This window comes from Rana temporaria, chromosome 2 (genome assembly GCF_905171775.1).
Source record: "Rana temporaria chromosome 2, aRanTem1.1, whole genome shotgun sequence".
NCBI classification, from domain to species: Eukaryota; Metazoa; Chordata; class Amphibia; order Anura; family Ranidae; genus Rana; species Rana temporaria.
In genome coordinates, this window is record NC_053490.1 from 143,684,022 (window position 1) to 143,697,454 (window position 13,433).

The window sequence follows — 13,433 nt, forward strand, 5'->3', positions numbered from 1 at the left end:
TTGTTAATTTCCACAGTCCTAAAATAATTCAAAATAAGTAAGGATTAAAATAATTCAAAATAAGTAAGGATTGAAAAAATTCTAGCCAATTCACCCTTTCAGTATTACTCAGTACCCATTTGTACTAGCATATGCATTTGTCTCATAACAGACTTCCGTGGGTGGGACTGTCATCTTCCTAAAGGCTGCCCTGACAAATCTTGCAGTTAGTAAGCGTTAGTATCCAGGAGTATCAAGACCAGTCCACCTGCTGAACTGCATTCTGCATATTTACAATGCCAAAAGAAAGCCACTGGCAGCACAAAATGTGATATGGCTCTCTAACATATCTGGTACCACATAACTGGTGTTGATTTGGAAACAATTTCTGAGTCATGACATTAATATAACACTTATAAGCTGTACTGAAGAAGATGAACAGGTCTCTGCTCTCCGGCTGTCACTGTCAAATCAGAATGTAGGAAAGTAGCTGAGAATTGGTGACACTAACTGACTACAAAACAAAAAGGACAACCACAAGGCTTTGGTAAGTATTATTTCTAGGTAAATTTAATTTGCTTGCTTTTAAAAAAGCAAGAACAGATGAGTTAATCCTAGGTGCATTTTAACTGTACAATTTTAGCAAATAATGTGATTATGCAGCTATGTTAACCATAGAGTTTTAAGGTTAACTGCTAACAATTATTGAATTAATCTTGTGTAATACAGAGTGATTAAGACCTTCATTGCACCTAAACTATATTAATGTTCAGAGAAATATAACTTATGTTCTGATAATGAATTGTGGGCTACACATCCCCAGTTAGACATAACATAGAAATAGGAAATTATTGCATTTGCATGATAAAGGAAACTGTACCTGTTGAAATATCTCATTGTTTTATTTTGCGCATGTTAAACAATAAATATTTATATCACAGCTCACAGAAAATTATATATATATATTGCAGGAATGCAATAGGAAAAAGTTTAGCCCTATTTAGGGTAAAAAAAAATATTTGTAGATTACTACAAATTGTGATATGCTAAATATAGTTAAAATTCTAAAATATACAGCCCCATCTTTACCAGCATTGTTGAAGTAAGGTAAAGGGTAGCAACACTTTTGTTGAGAAAAAAAAAAAAACATTCCCCTCTGGGTAATCTATGTACATTGCATGGATTTTAACAAACTTTTTTTGCAGAATCCTAACTTTTGTTATTCTAAAGAAATAGCTGCTGCACTTGCAGGGTTCTAATAAGGAAAGCGTCAAGTTCTGCATCCCTGTAGACGTGATTTCTCTTTGGGAGTATCTCACCAAAGATTACATTTTTTCAAAGAAAACTTCTAGGCAAATCAGTCAGCCAATCACACAGGCAGGGAATGACATATCTGGGGGAGTTCTGCAAACCTATGTACTAAACACTTCCAGGTTGCTATATTGCATTTACCAAAAATTACAGCACTGCAGATTGAAATGGAACGGTCATTTTTAATAACATTTAATTATAATATGGCTTGTGTAGGAATTTTATATGCTATATGATTTTTTTTATTTGCTATTTTTCCTCTCAAAAGTAAAGTTACCTTTTATTAATAAAAACATTGATTGTAAGGTTCAGTCCCTTAGTTATTGCCCTGCTGTGACTGTAGGAATCTATACAACCTTTGGCTATAAGAATTTTTATGTTTTTCTATCTTTTTTCTTTTGTTTCTGCTTTATGCAACATTTTTAAATGGGAGGTGGAGACCTATCTAATAACACGATGCCCTGATCATCCAGTTATTTATTACAGAATGGGCTGTGTTTTTTTAAAACAGATTTCTAAGAAATTTGTGATGTAATTGTTTAAATATTTTTTTTTTCTTTACAGGAACTTTATATTAGTTTACATATTATTACAGTCAGGGCTAAAATACGTTTTAAAAATATTTTTCTTGATTGCATATTTATATTTTTGTTTCTTTCCTTGAGTCTTTAAGTGGAGCTCCAGGTTCCATTTCACATGTGACCATCTGTTTCCTCATCCCCTTTGTTGAAAAATGCCTCTTATTTACAGAGTTCAGTAGTTCAAGCTTAAACGTTCCCCATGGTTTAAAAACAGACAGGGCCAATATAAAACTGCTGCTATGCTGTATTGTTAGCTAAACCATTGTCTTTTGCAAATCATTTGTCATGTAGTTAATGTTATTTGTAAAAGAAAAGATTGTATATAGTACAAAAATATATGTTAAACATACGTTTATAAACATATAACTAAAATATATAAATTTGTCCTAAATTATTACAGCTCAAAGTGACTATATCACAAAAATCTTATGATGTACCTATAAAGAAGGGAGTAAATTGTTGCTTCCCCCACTCCTGGTTTCATGGAACACTGATGAAAACGAACCATCTGCTGAAATGTCTTAAGAAACCCACACTTCCATAAATGTTTATCTCCTGTGTCTCTGTGGTTCTTCCTGCCAACCTCCTCATCAATAAAGGATACAGTAGTAACATAGGGTTCGCTAGGAGCAATCATTAAGCACAATAGGGGACACTGGGGCGTGACAATCTCAGAAGTAGCACTTTCTAAATAAACTAGAAGTAAATACAGTATTTACTCTTTTCTTTACAGGCATGTCTATTATTTTGAACTCTATTTTTTGCAATAGAGTCACTTCTTGGACTACATTAAAACATTTATGTTCACCTCTACCATAGTGGAGCTGCAATCAAATGACCTTGATTAAATACCCACATTAGAAAGCTAGTTTACTCACCAAGTACTGTAATAGGATATGCTTGAATAATGTTTCTCGTGCATTTCATATGCTGCCATTAGTGTCCGTGCTGCAGGGCATGGACTGAGACAGTTACATGATAAAGATGTCATTTGGATCATTTTCAAAATGCATAAGCCATAATGATAAACATATGTACATAATTACCAAAGGGAGATGGACAAACCTACTGACAAAACCATGTTCACTTGGAACAGATACATGCTCATTCTTCTGTGTATGCCTATATATACAGATATTGGGGGCTAGTTTAGATATAGCCAAACACTTTTTTGTTTTGTATAAAGTAAGGCGCTGGATCATTTATTTCACACAAAATATTCCCATAAGATTATATATGCATTCACAGTATCTTTCGCTTATTATTTACCCTTAAAAGCCTTCCGTGTGTAGACATATTAAAGGACTTAGCCTAGTGCTGGGTACGCCATCTTGGATGTAATGTCAGCAGTCCCTACAGATTCAAGTGAAAATCTGTAGTATTCCTGTTTTCTCCTCCTCTGGCAGCTACTCAATGCAGGGAGGTGAGGGGTGGATGCGTTCACCGGCACAGCCAGCAATTAAACACTTCCACAAGAGAAAAGGGCTTTGATATACAAGAAGGGAGGGGGCTATGCTAGAGAAATTACTTTTCCTGGAGTAGTTACATTTTCTTGCAAGTTCAAAAACTGAAAATTGTTTCATACTTACCGTAATTTTCCTTTCCTGGTGCATATCCATGGCAACATATGCACTAGTATGCTGCCATGGATGCACCAGGAAAGCACATTGCCAGTAAATAAAAAATAGTTTACAGAAAGTAAAAACAGCTTAAGGCCGGCCATACATGGTTCGAATTCCAACCGTTAATGGGGCTGAATGTACCGAATTGATCGATTGATCAACTTGGGTACAACCAGATTGCTGTATTCTCTTGTGAATATAGCTAGAGTCTGCTATAGCCACTAGCAATAATCAGTGGGCCAGATTCATGTACAATGGTGCAGATTTGCACCGGCGTGGTGCATCATTTTTAGACTACACCGGTCCAGCGCGGAGCGGCAGTTAGGTGATTCAAGAAACTTTTTTTGTCTACGATGCCCCAGCGGGGCGGATTTTAGACGGCGTAAGGCGGGGTAAGGCCAAATGGGAGTCACCCTATGCTAATGAAGTGCCGACCGTGGCGCAGGGGTCACGCCGGGGCGCATCTTAGACCGCACATGCTCAGTGACATCCAGGGGTAAATGCCCCAATCTGCACATGCTCAGAACTGCGCCCTGGCGTGACCCCTGAGCTACGCCGGCCCACTACCAACGCCCAGTCCATAAATCAGCCCAGACTTCCACCCTGCAGGTGCAAATGTACTGAAGCTTTTTTTTTCCAAGCTAGGTCACTTGATGTGTTGTCCAGCAAGTGTTGTTGCTCAGCTCGTCTGTAACGCTGCTGCTTTAGCTGCTCTCCAGCTGACCTGTGCAAGTCTGGTGCAAAGTTACCCCTGCTTTTATGAGGGGTAACTTGGCGCCGGAAATTTCAGTTCCGCGCACCGGGAGTAGCCTGCGCCGGTCAAGCTTAGGTTGATGAATCGGCCCAAAAACCTCATTCGCATATTTAAAACACAAAAACCATGGCCGCGCCAGATCGGACCAGCGTAAATCTGCGCCAACGCCGCGCCGGCGTGGAAATGTTACACTGAGGCGATGAAGTCTATTTGGAGGCGTAATCTGGGTCTCTGGGTACGGCGCAGCGATCCGCCGGCGCAAATCTGTACTTACGACGTGCATCTCCCAAAAAAAACGGTGTAAGTGCTACATGAATCTGCCCCACTGTCTTCTTCCATCATGGATGGCAAAAAATCTAGACTATGAAGCATAGCAATAATGAAACAATATTTCAGTGAAAGGTAAAAACATGCAACATAAAACAATTCCATATATTTTCACTTTAATCCCCATCTTAAAATGCCAACTGTAAATTAACCACCTCCTGGCAAACTCTCTGTGTGTGGAGGGCAATAATTAAAGGCTGCCCATGTCTCCGCGTCATCATCGCGGGGACGGAGCGGCCACGTCCCCGCATATTGTTTACGCGCGGATTTCTGTCTCATGGTGTGTACAACCATCAGACAGAAATCTCCGGCGGACCGTTTTCAGCCGACTGTCCGTCCGTGTGTACGGGGCCTAACTGGTTCTCTTTAAACAATTTTTTTTTTTTTTTTGCAATCTGTTTCTCTGTTGCAGAGATTTTCCCTCACTTCCTGTACTGGGAACTGGCTGGCAAGAAGTGATGTCAAATCTCCACAACAGGGATAAAACAGTGTAAGAAAAACCTAATAGAAAAACAAACTTATCTCTATTCTTTCCAAAAACAAAAACTATTTTAGCTGGAACTACGTTTTAACATACATATGATGCTTAATGAAGGTTCTAAACGGTTTATATTTTAAGAAGCATAATTGTGTTTTTTTATTTTTTATTCTTTTATTATGGAAAAGTGCCTCAGGTACAACAAGTCACGTAATTTTTACAAATAAGGAAACACTTAATCGGCAGATACCAAGAACCGAAAACAAACAAGACTTATGAAAACATTTGTTAACAGTTTCAGTATTACTTTGCATATACCATCTGTAACATCTTTAAACAGTGAAGTTAAGGGGCCTAAAAGGCCTGTAGGTACAAATACCATACAAATCAAACATTGAAGTTTCATCGACTGAGAAAGAGTGAATCTAATGATGTCACATAACACACATTTGTCTGAAAGTCCACCGATTTTTATGATCATTATGATTTTAAAATTGCCGTAACAACGGCTAAGTAGCAGACATTTAGCAGAAACTAAGGAAGAAAAGAAAGAAGACAGGGGATGGGGGGGGGGGGGTGTAAGCAAAACAAAGCGGTTGGGTCCTACTACCGTAAAGTAAACAGAAGCCCCGGGAAGCTGCTCTGTGCTGCTAACAAATTTAATTCAATTGGGACTCAGAGCCTGCCACTTCCTGCAGGTAAGCATCCGTTCAAGTGAAATGTCTCCAGGGCCTCCACTTATCTCGAATTTGTTCTTCCGTATTATGGAGAGTAGCTATCAATTCCTCCATACAGAGAATATAGTTGATTTAGTGTACCTCAGGACACTGGTTGGTGGTTGAGACTGCCTCCGCAACACAGGGACACATGCCCTTGCTGCATTGAGAAGCTGCATTGTGAGCGTCTTCTTGTATTTCCAGAGAGGTCTCTCTGTCCGGTGTAGAAGACATGCGGCCGGGTTTCCATTCAACTCTACTGAGGTCAAGTGTTTATTAGTTGTTTTTACCTCCTCCCAAAAAGGTCTCAAGGTGGGGCAGGACCAAAAGATGTGGAAAATCATACCACCTTCCGCATTGCACTGCTAGCACTTATCAGGGGAAGCTCTATCCATCTTGTGAAGTATATAAGTGACTCTATACTATCGGGATAAAATTTTGCACCTGACTTCCTGGTACTGGTTTCGCCATGGAGAATTTATGTGCAAAAAGGAGAATTTTTTCCATTTACCGTGGTGTAAACTGGAACTCTAAGTCCACTTCCCAATGGCAAACAAATGTCAGGGTTCATCAGTCTGAGTTGTTAGGTAACCATATAGCAGAGACAATGTGTGCCTAGAAGGTTCCCCCAAACTGCACAATGATTGGGGGTGAGATCATGTGGAATATAGATAATTGTATGTTAAATAAACAAAAGAATGCACAGTGCTATGAGTGTATAATATAGTGTATAAAATTCAGCAATTTGGAGAATGTGATTAGTGTTGCTCACGAATATTCGTATTGCGAATATTCGGCTCGAATATGGCATATTCGAGTATTCGCGAATATCTCGAATTTCGCGGCCAATATTCGCTATTCCGAATATAAAAAAAAAAATTGCGAAATTTCGCTAATGCAAATTTATTGCGAACATTTTGCGATTTTTTTTTTTTCTGAAGGGTGGAGAAAGTATTCGCGAATATTCGATTTCCGAATATTCGCAAATACTTTCTCCACCCTTCTTTTGCATCAGATCCAATCAGAGTTCTCCTACCACAGTTGTCAAAATATTTCACAACATTTTTTTTTTTTATAAAATATTCCGAATATTCGATTTCCGAATATTCGAGAATACTTTCTCCGCCCTTCTTTTGCATCAGAGCCAATCAGAAAAAAAAAAAAAATTAAAACAAAATTTGCAAAATGTTCGCAATAAATTCGCATTAGCGAAATTTCGCAATTTTTTTTTTTTTTAAATATCACGAATATTCGATTTTAGCGAATATTTCACGAATATTTGGCTATATATTTGTGATATATCGCGAAATCGAATATGGCGTATTCCGCTCAACACTAAATGTGATGTGTAAGCACAGTGTTCTGTACATAATGCAAACAGTTTGTGGTGTGTGTTGTGCCGTTACAATAATAAGTGAAGAAGGTGAAGGTGAAGGTGCAGATGCAGTGGCAGTCAGTTGGGAAGTGTATGGGGGCAGTGGTAGTCAGTGAAGAATTACATGGGTGTAGTGACAATCAGTGAGCATGTGTAGAAATGAAATCAGTGGAGAAGTGTGTGGGTGCGGTGATAGTCAGGAGAGTGGAGTGTGGGTGCAGTGACAATTGGGGAAGAAGTAAATGGGTGAAGTGGTAGTAACTGGAGACCTATGCTGTGTGCACCAGTGGCAGTTAGGGACATCAGTGCAGTGGCGTAGTGTGTGTGGGTCCAGAGGCAGTCAGTGGAGAAGTGTATTGACGTGCTTTTGCTACCTGGGCTTTCGTTTTATGATAATGTAGGATATGTTCTATTGCTATACTCAAAAATTTTAATTGATTACAATTTTTATTTTTAGGCTTGGACACACAAATTACCTGTCAGAATAATGGATATTCAACCATCCAACTCCTCATCTGTATCGATTGAATACATTCCTCTCCGGGTTTCCAGTGACACAGGAAGCACAAACTGCTCTGCCATCGGATATGATGCCCCCTACCAATTTGTCCTGATTCCAATAATATACATGGTCATTTTTGTGGTGGGGACTATTGGAAACACAGTTATTATTGTGGGATTGACATGCTATGTTCAGGCCAAAACAGTAGCAAATATTTACATTGTAAACTTGGCTATTGCAGACTTGTCCTTTGTTGCCACATTACCATTGTGGGCTATAGATCTGTCAGGAAGATACAAATGGACCTTTGGTTCTTCTATGTGTAAGTTGTGTGCTACACTGTCATCAGTGAACATGTATGCCAGCATCTTTTTCCTCACATGTCTTAGCGCTGATCGCTATTACAGCATTGTGCGTCCAATAGAGACTCTTGGAAGACGAACTCTAACCAAGGCCAAAATGATAACACTTGTCGTCTGGGTTTCTTCTTTTGCTGTCAGCACTCCAACAATGTTATTCCGACAGACTTACTACTCAAATTACTCCCATCACACTGTCTGTTCCATGAAGTATCCACCAAACAGCATATTCTGGCTCATTTTCTTATACTCTGTTAAGTACATAGTGGGATTTCTAATTCCTTTTATCATACAGGGAATATGTTATTTTTTTATATACAAAAAGATTTTAGCATCAGCTAAGAATAAGCAAAGAAAAACGAAAAGTGACAAGATTTTAAAGGTTGTGTTAGCAATGGTGCTTGCTTTCTTTGTGTGTTGGCTGCCATTTCATATAATTAATTTCCTCAAGTTATTAGCTCGATTCAGGCTAATTCCCAGTTGCATGGCTATTCATAACCTTAATATCATAATACCATTTACTGTTTGTATAGCCTACTCCAATAGCTGCATTAACCCTATCCTTTATTATTTTGCAAGCAAGAGGTTCCGAAACAAACTTACAAAGTCGTTCAAGAGGTCACTGTAGTGTTCTTTGGAGCCCTAGGTAAGGCCTTATGGAGACCACTGGTGATCCTACTTGACCCATAATACAATCACCCAGTTCCCCATCCTTATGTGTATATTTTGCCATCTACTAATCCAGAGGAACGTGAATGGAATTTGAGCGTGTCTGCCCTGAGGTGTCAGTTAAAAGAAAAAGTAGCCACCCATTGACTGGGTTTAACTGTTAGGATTTACCTATCGAGTCTGGCTATGGCAACTTTTTCTAAATCAGAAGCTGTGTTTAGACGCAGTTGAAATGCCAAATGCTTGTAACTGCTTGTAAACCTGATTTTTTCTGCTCATCAGCTATCCTTATTGTTAGTATGTTGTTAGTATATTTTATGTGTGGCCCAATGCAATTCCTCCTATTGCAAAGTGGCCCAAGACAGTCAAAAGGTTGGACACCCCTGAAAAAAAATATTTGGGTGCCTATTATCATACTTTTTGTAACACACTACAAAATGTATAATATTGTGTGCAAATTCTGTTGCATTGTGGAAAGTAAAAGAAAACATACATTTATTTACATTTTTTTTACTTATTTATTTGTTTCATATAAACAAAATTAAAAACTTTTAACCACTTTATGGTACGGTGGCTCCGGGGGGGGGGGGGGGGGGGGCGGCTGCATTGAAGGACTCGGCCTTGGGGCGGCAAAGGGAGCAAATCCGGGCCTGGATATGTACATGAACTTTAGGCTTAATTAACAAGCTCCGGCACAAAGTCAAGGATCTCTATTATTGCCATGTTGCAGCATTCAAATCTGATTGGATTTAGCTAATGATAACTGTCACTTTAAAAAAATAATGGCGCGTACACACGATAATTTTTCGGCATGAAAAAGCTGATGAAAAAAAATGTCATTTAAAATGATGGTGTGTGGGCTTCACATCATTTTTCGGCTTCTGAAAAACGTTTTTTTTTCCCCACATGCTGTATTTGTTTACGCCGTTTTAAACAATGACGTTTTTCGGGTTGTAAAATATGATCGTGTGTGGGCTAAAACGACGTTAAAAACCCGCGCATGCTCAGAAGCAAGTTATGAGATGGGAGCGCTCGTTCTAGTAAAACTAGCGTTCGTAATGGAGATAGCGGATTCATCACGCTGTAACAGACAGAAAAGCGCGAATCGTCTTTTACTAACACGGAATCAGCTAAAGCAGCCCCAAGGGTGGCGTCATCCGAATGGAACTTCCCCTTTATAGTGCCGTCGTACATGTTGTACATCATCGCGCTTTGCTAGAGCATTTAAAAAAAAACATGGTGTGTGGGCAACGTCGTTTTAATGATGAAGTTGGAAAAACGTTGTTTTTTCTACATGCCGAAAAACATCGTTTTTTTTTTCATGCCGAAAAATGATCGTGTGTATGCGGCATAAGGGTCTTTACCTTGGTGTGTTCAATTTTTGGATTGAGCCTGATGTCTTCTGATCAGCAGAGGGTGCTGTTGTGTTACTGTTAGGGTGCATTCACACCACGATTTTATCATCCTACTTGTTCTCACGATTCTTAGTTTTGAAATCGTACAAATCTGTATGGCAAAACGTATCCATTCACTTCCATTCATTAATGTAGGTCCCCAAGTGCATCCGATTTGATCCACATCAGATTTGATACGATTTAAAATCGCATCAAAAATCGTGTTTGACCACGATTTTTGGTCCTGATTTGAAATCGTATTAAAATCGTGTCCGATTTTTTTTATATTGTGGTCAATCTAAAATCGTAATAAATCGGATGACTGTGCATTTTTATCCGATAAATCGTACCCGATTTTTTATTACGCATGCGCACTAGACACTGGAACGAGCTAGAAACTTCAAGAATCTTCTTTTTCCCAGAAAGCCAGACATTATTTAAAATCAGGATCCGATTTTTTAGTGAAAATTTTGGACATACGATTACATACGATTTTGTCATATACGATTCCATCCGATTTAACGGTCCGATTATCGGATGTAAAAATCGTGATGTGAACCTAGCCTAACCACTTTGTGATATTGCCATTAGAGGTAGACCGATATGGGTTTTTCTCTGGCTGATGCCGATATTTAGAAATCTGGGCGGCCGATGGCCGATATATGATGCCGATTTTTGCGGCCGATATTTTAGGCCGATTTTTATTTTTTATTGGTGGCACTGGCTCGTGGCACTGGATGGCACTAATTGGCACTGGAAGAAAGATGGCACTAGCAGAGGGCACTTATTGGCACTGGCAGGTTGCACTGGATGGCACTGAAAGATGGTACTAGCAGGTGGCACTGATTGGCAGATGGCACTGGCAGGTGGCACTGGTTGGCACTGGCAGGTGGCAATAGTTAGCACTGGTTGGCATTGGCAGGTGGCACTTATGGCTTTAGTTGGCACTGGTAGGTGGCACTGGATCGCACTGGCAGGTGGCACTGGATGGAAGGTGGCACTTACTGGCACTGGATGGTGCCACTGGTATTGGCACTGGCAGGTGGCATTGGCGGATGGCACTGGATGGAAGGTGGCACTAATTGGCACTGGACGGTGGCACTGGTATTCGCACTGGCAGGTAGCATTGGCGGTTGGCACTGGATGGAAGGTGGCACTAATTGGCACTGGATGGTGGCACTGGTATTGGCACTGGCAGGTGGCATTGGCAGGTGGCATTGGCGGATGGCACTGGATGGAAGGTGGCACTAATTGGCACTGGATGGTGGCACTGGTATTGGCACTGGCAGGTAGCATTGGCGGATGGCACTGGATGGAAGGTGGCACTAATTGGCACTGGATGGTGGCACTGGTATTGGCACTGGCAGGTGGCATTGGCGGATGGCACTGGATGGAAGGTGGCACTAATTGGCACTGGATGGTGGCACTGATATTGGCACTGGCAGGTGGCATTGGCAGATGGCACTGGATGGAAGGTGGCACTGGTATTGTTACTGGCAGATGGCACTGGATGGCAAGTGGCACTAATTGGCACTGGCGCAAAAAAATTGTGTCACCCCCCCTCAGTACAGACCCCCTCTCCCTCCAATATAGACACCCCCACTGACCCCCGTAGTACAGACACCAGAGCGGTGTGTGTCCCACGAGCGCGGGCCCCTCCTCCTCTGTGGGCGTAAACAGAGGAGGGACGCCGCGCTGGGTGTACCAAGATGGCCGCGGCTACGGAGCTAGGCCGAAGCCACGGTCACAGCATCAGGAAAGGCCGCGGCTCCGGCCTAGCTCCGGAGCCGTGGCATCGCTAGCGGGAATTGTAAAATATCGGCCCGATTTGGATGAAAATCGGCCGATGCCGATTTCTCCAAAACGGCCAAATATCGGCCGATATATCGGTCGACCTCTAATTGCCATGCTATTTTTTTTCATACTTCATCTTTGGGGTTGCCATCCAGCCAATATTGCATCATACAGGGGCCAAAGCTTCCTTTGAGTTATTGTCAATAAAGATGCCTGTAGCTGACATTGCTGTAAATGCACAAATGACTGGTGTCTGCTTTGTTCCAGAACATAAAAAAAAAACTAAAAAAAAATGGTGGATGACACAAAAAAGTCCATCAAAGTGATTGCCACTCTTTTCAGATCTGCAATCTGTGCAACCCTTCTTGTTTTCTTGAGGAGGAAGTGTCTGCAGTGCAGAGACCACAAATGCAGTTTAGGGGGAAAGAATGGACAAAATGCATAGTAAAAAAAGCTATGGCATATAGGGACTGTTAGTCCCCTATTCATAGCAATAAAGTAAATGGATTTTTTTTTAAAGTGTTAAAAAAATACCCCTACACCCCCCCCCCCCGGCTCAAACATGTAAATGCAAACACACAATAGTTTCCACACACATATGTAAACAGCGATCTATTGCACCATTCATGTGAGGTATCATCAATAGCAAAGTGAGAGCAATAGTTCTAGGGCCTCCATTCATGATTAAAGTGTCTGTAAACCTCAGTCATGAAAAATGAACAACGCAGATCCCACTATAGTGTGTACTAGGCTGAATTCAAGTGTGAACAAGAAGAAAGAGAACGGCGCCCTCTAAGTGCAGCATATTTAAAACATCTTTAATAAAAAGGGATGGGACGGGGATCGTGGAGGCTCCGTGATGTGATGTTGTCGTCACTTCCGGGATTCAGGCTGGTGGGCGGCGCTTCGCGATCGGGACATGAGTGTCCCTTCTTTAGGCTTGATAGGTGGCCATCTTAGATGTGGAAATTTATACCAACACATTTCCACATCTAAGATGGCCACCTATCAAGCCTAATGCCGCGTACAGACGGTCGTTTCTTGTGATGAAAAAAAAACGACGTTTTAAATCATGAAAGAAAACGACGTTTTTAAAACTTCATTTTCAAAAACGACGTTGCCTACACACCATCGTTTTTTCAAAATTCTCTAGCAAAGCGCGGTTACGTTCAGCACTCTTTTCCATTGAAGCTAGCTTCATAACTTGCTTCTGAGCATGCGCGGGTTTAAAAACGTAGTTTTAAACGTCGTTTTGCCCACACACTATCATTTTAATTGACACAAAAAATGACATTTTGAAAAACCACACAAAAAATTCAAGCATGTTCGAATTCTTTTTTTTGTCGTTTTTCAGAAGACATAAAACGACGGTTTCCCCACACACGGTCATTTTAAATGACGTTTTCAAAAACAAAGTTTTTTTTCATCACAAAAAACGACCGTCTGTACGCGGCATTAGGAAGGGACACGCATGTCCCGATCGCGAAGCGCCGCCCGCCAGCCTCCCAGATGATGGTCCGCCCCCCTCCAGCACATAGCAGGTGACTTTTTATTAAATTCTATTATGAACCT

At 40.8% G+C, this 13,433-nt stretch overlaps 1 protein-coding gene across 1 annotated transcript; it reads left to right on the top strand.

The window, feature by feature from the left end:
* The first annotated feature begins 130 nt into the window (after positions 1-130).
* On the top strand, positions 131-9,143 carry LOC120929622 (type-1 angiotensin II receptor A-like). Its single transcript, XM_040341260.1, has 2 exons — positions 131-526; positions 7,601-9,143. The coding sequence occupies exon 2, from the start codon at positions 7,631-7,633 to the stop codon at positions 8,630-8,632; it is 1,002 nt and encodes a 333-aa protein (XP_040197194.1). The 5' UTR covers positions 131-526; positions 7,601-7,630; the 3' UTR covers positions 8,633-9,143.
* Positions 9,144-13,433: the final 4,290 nt, after the last annotated feature.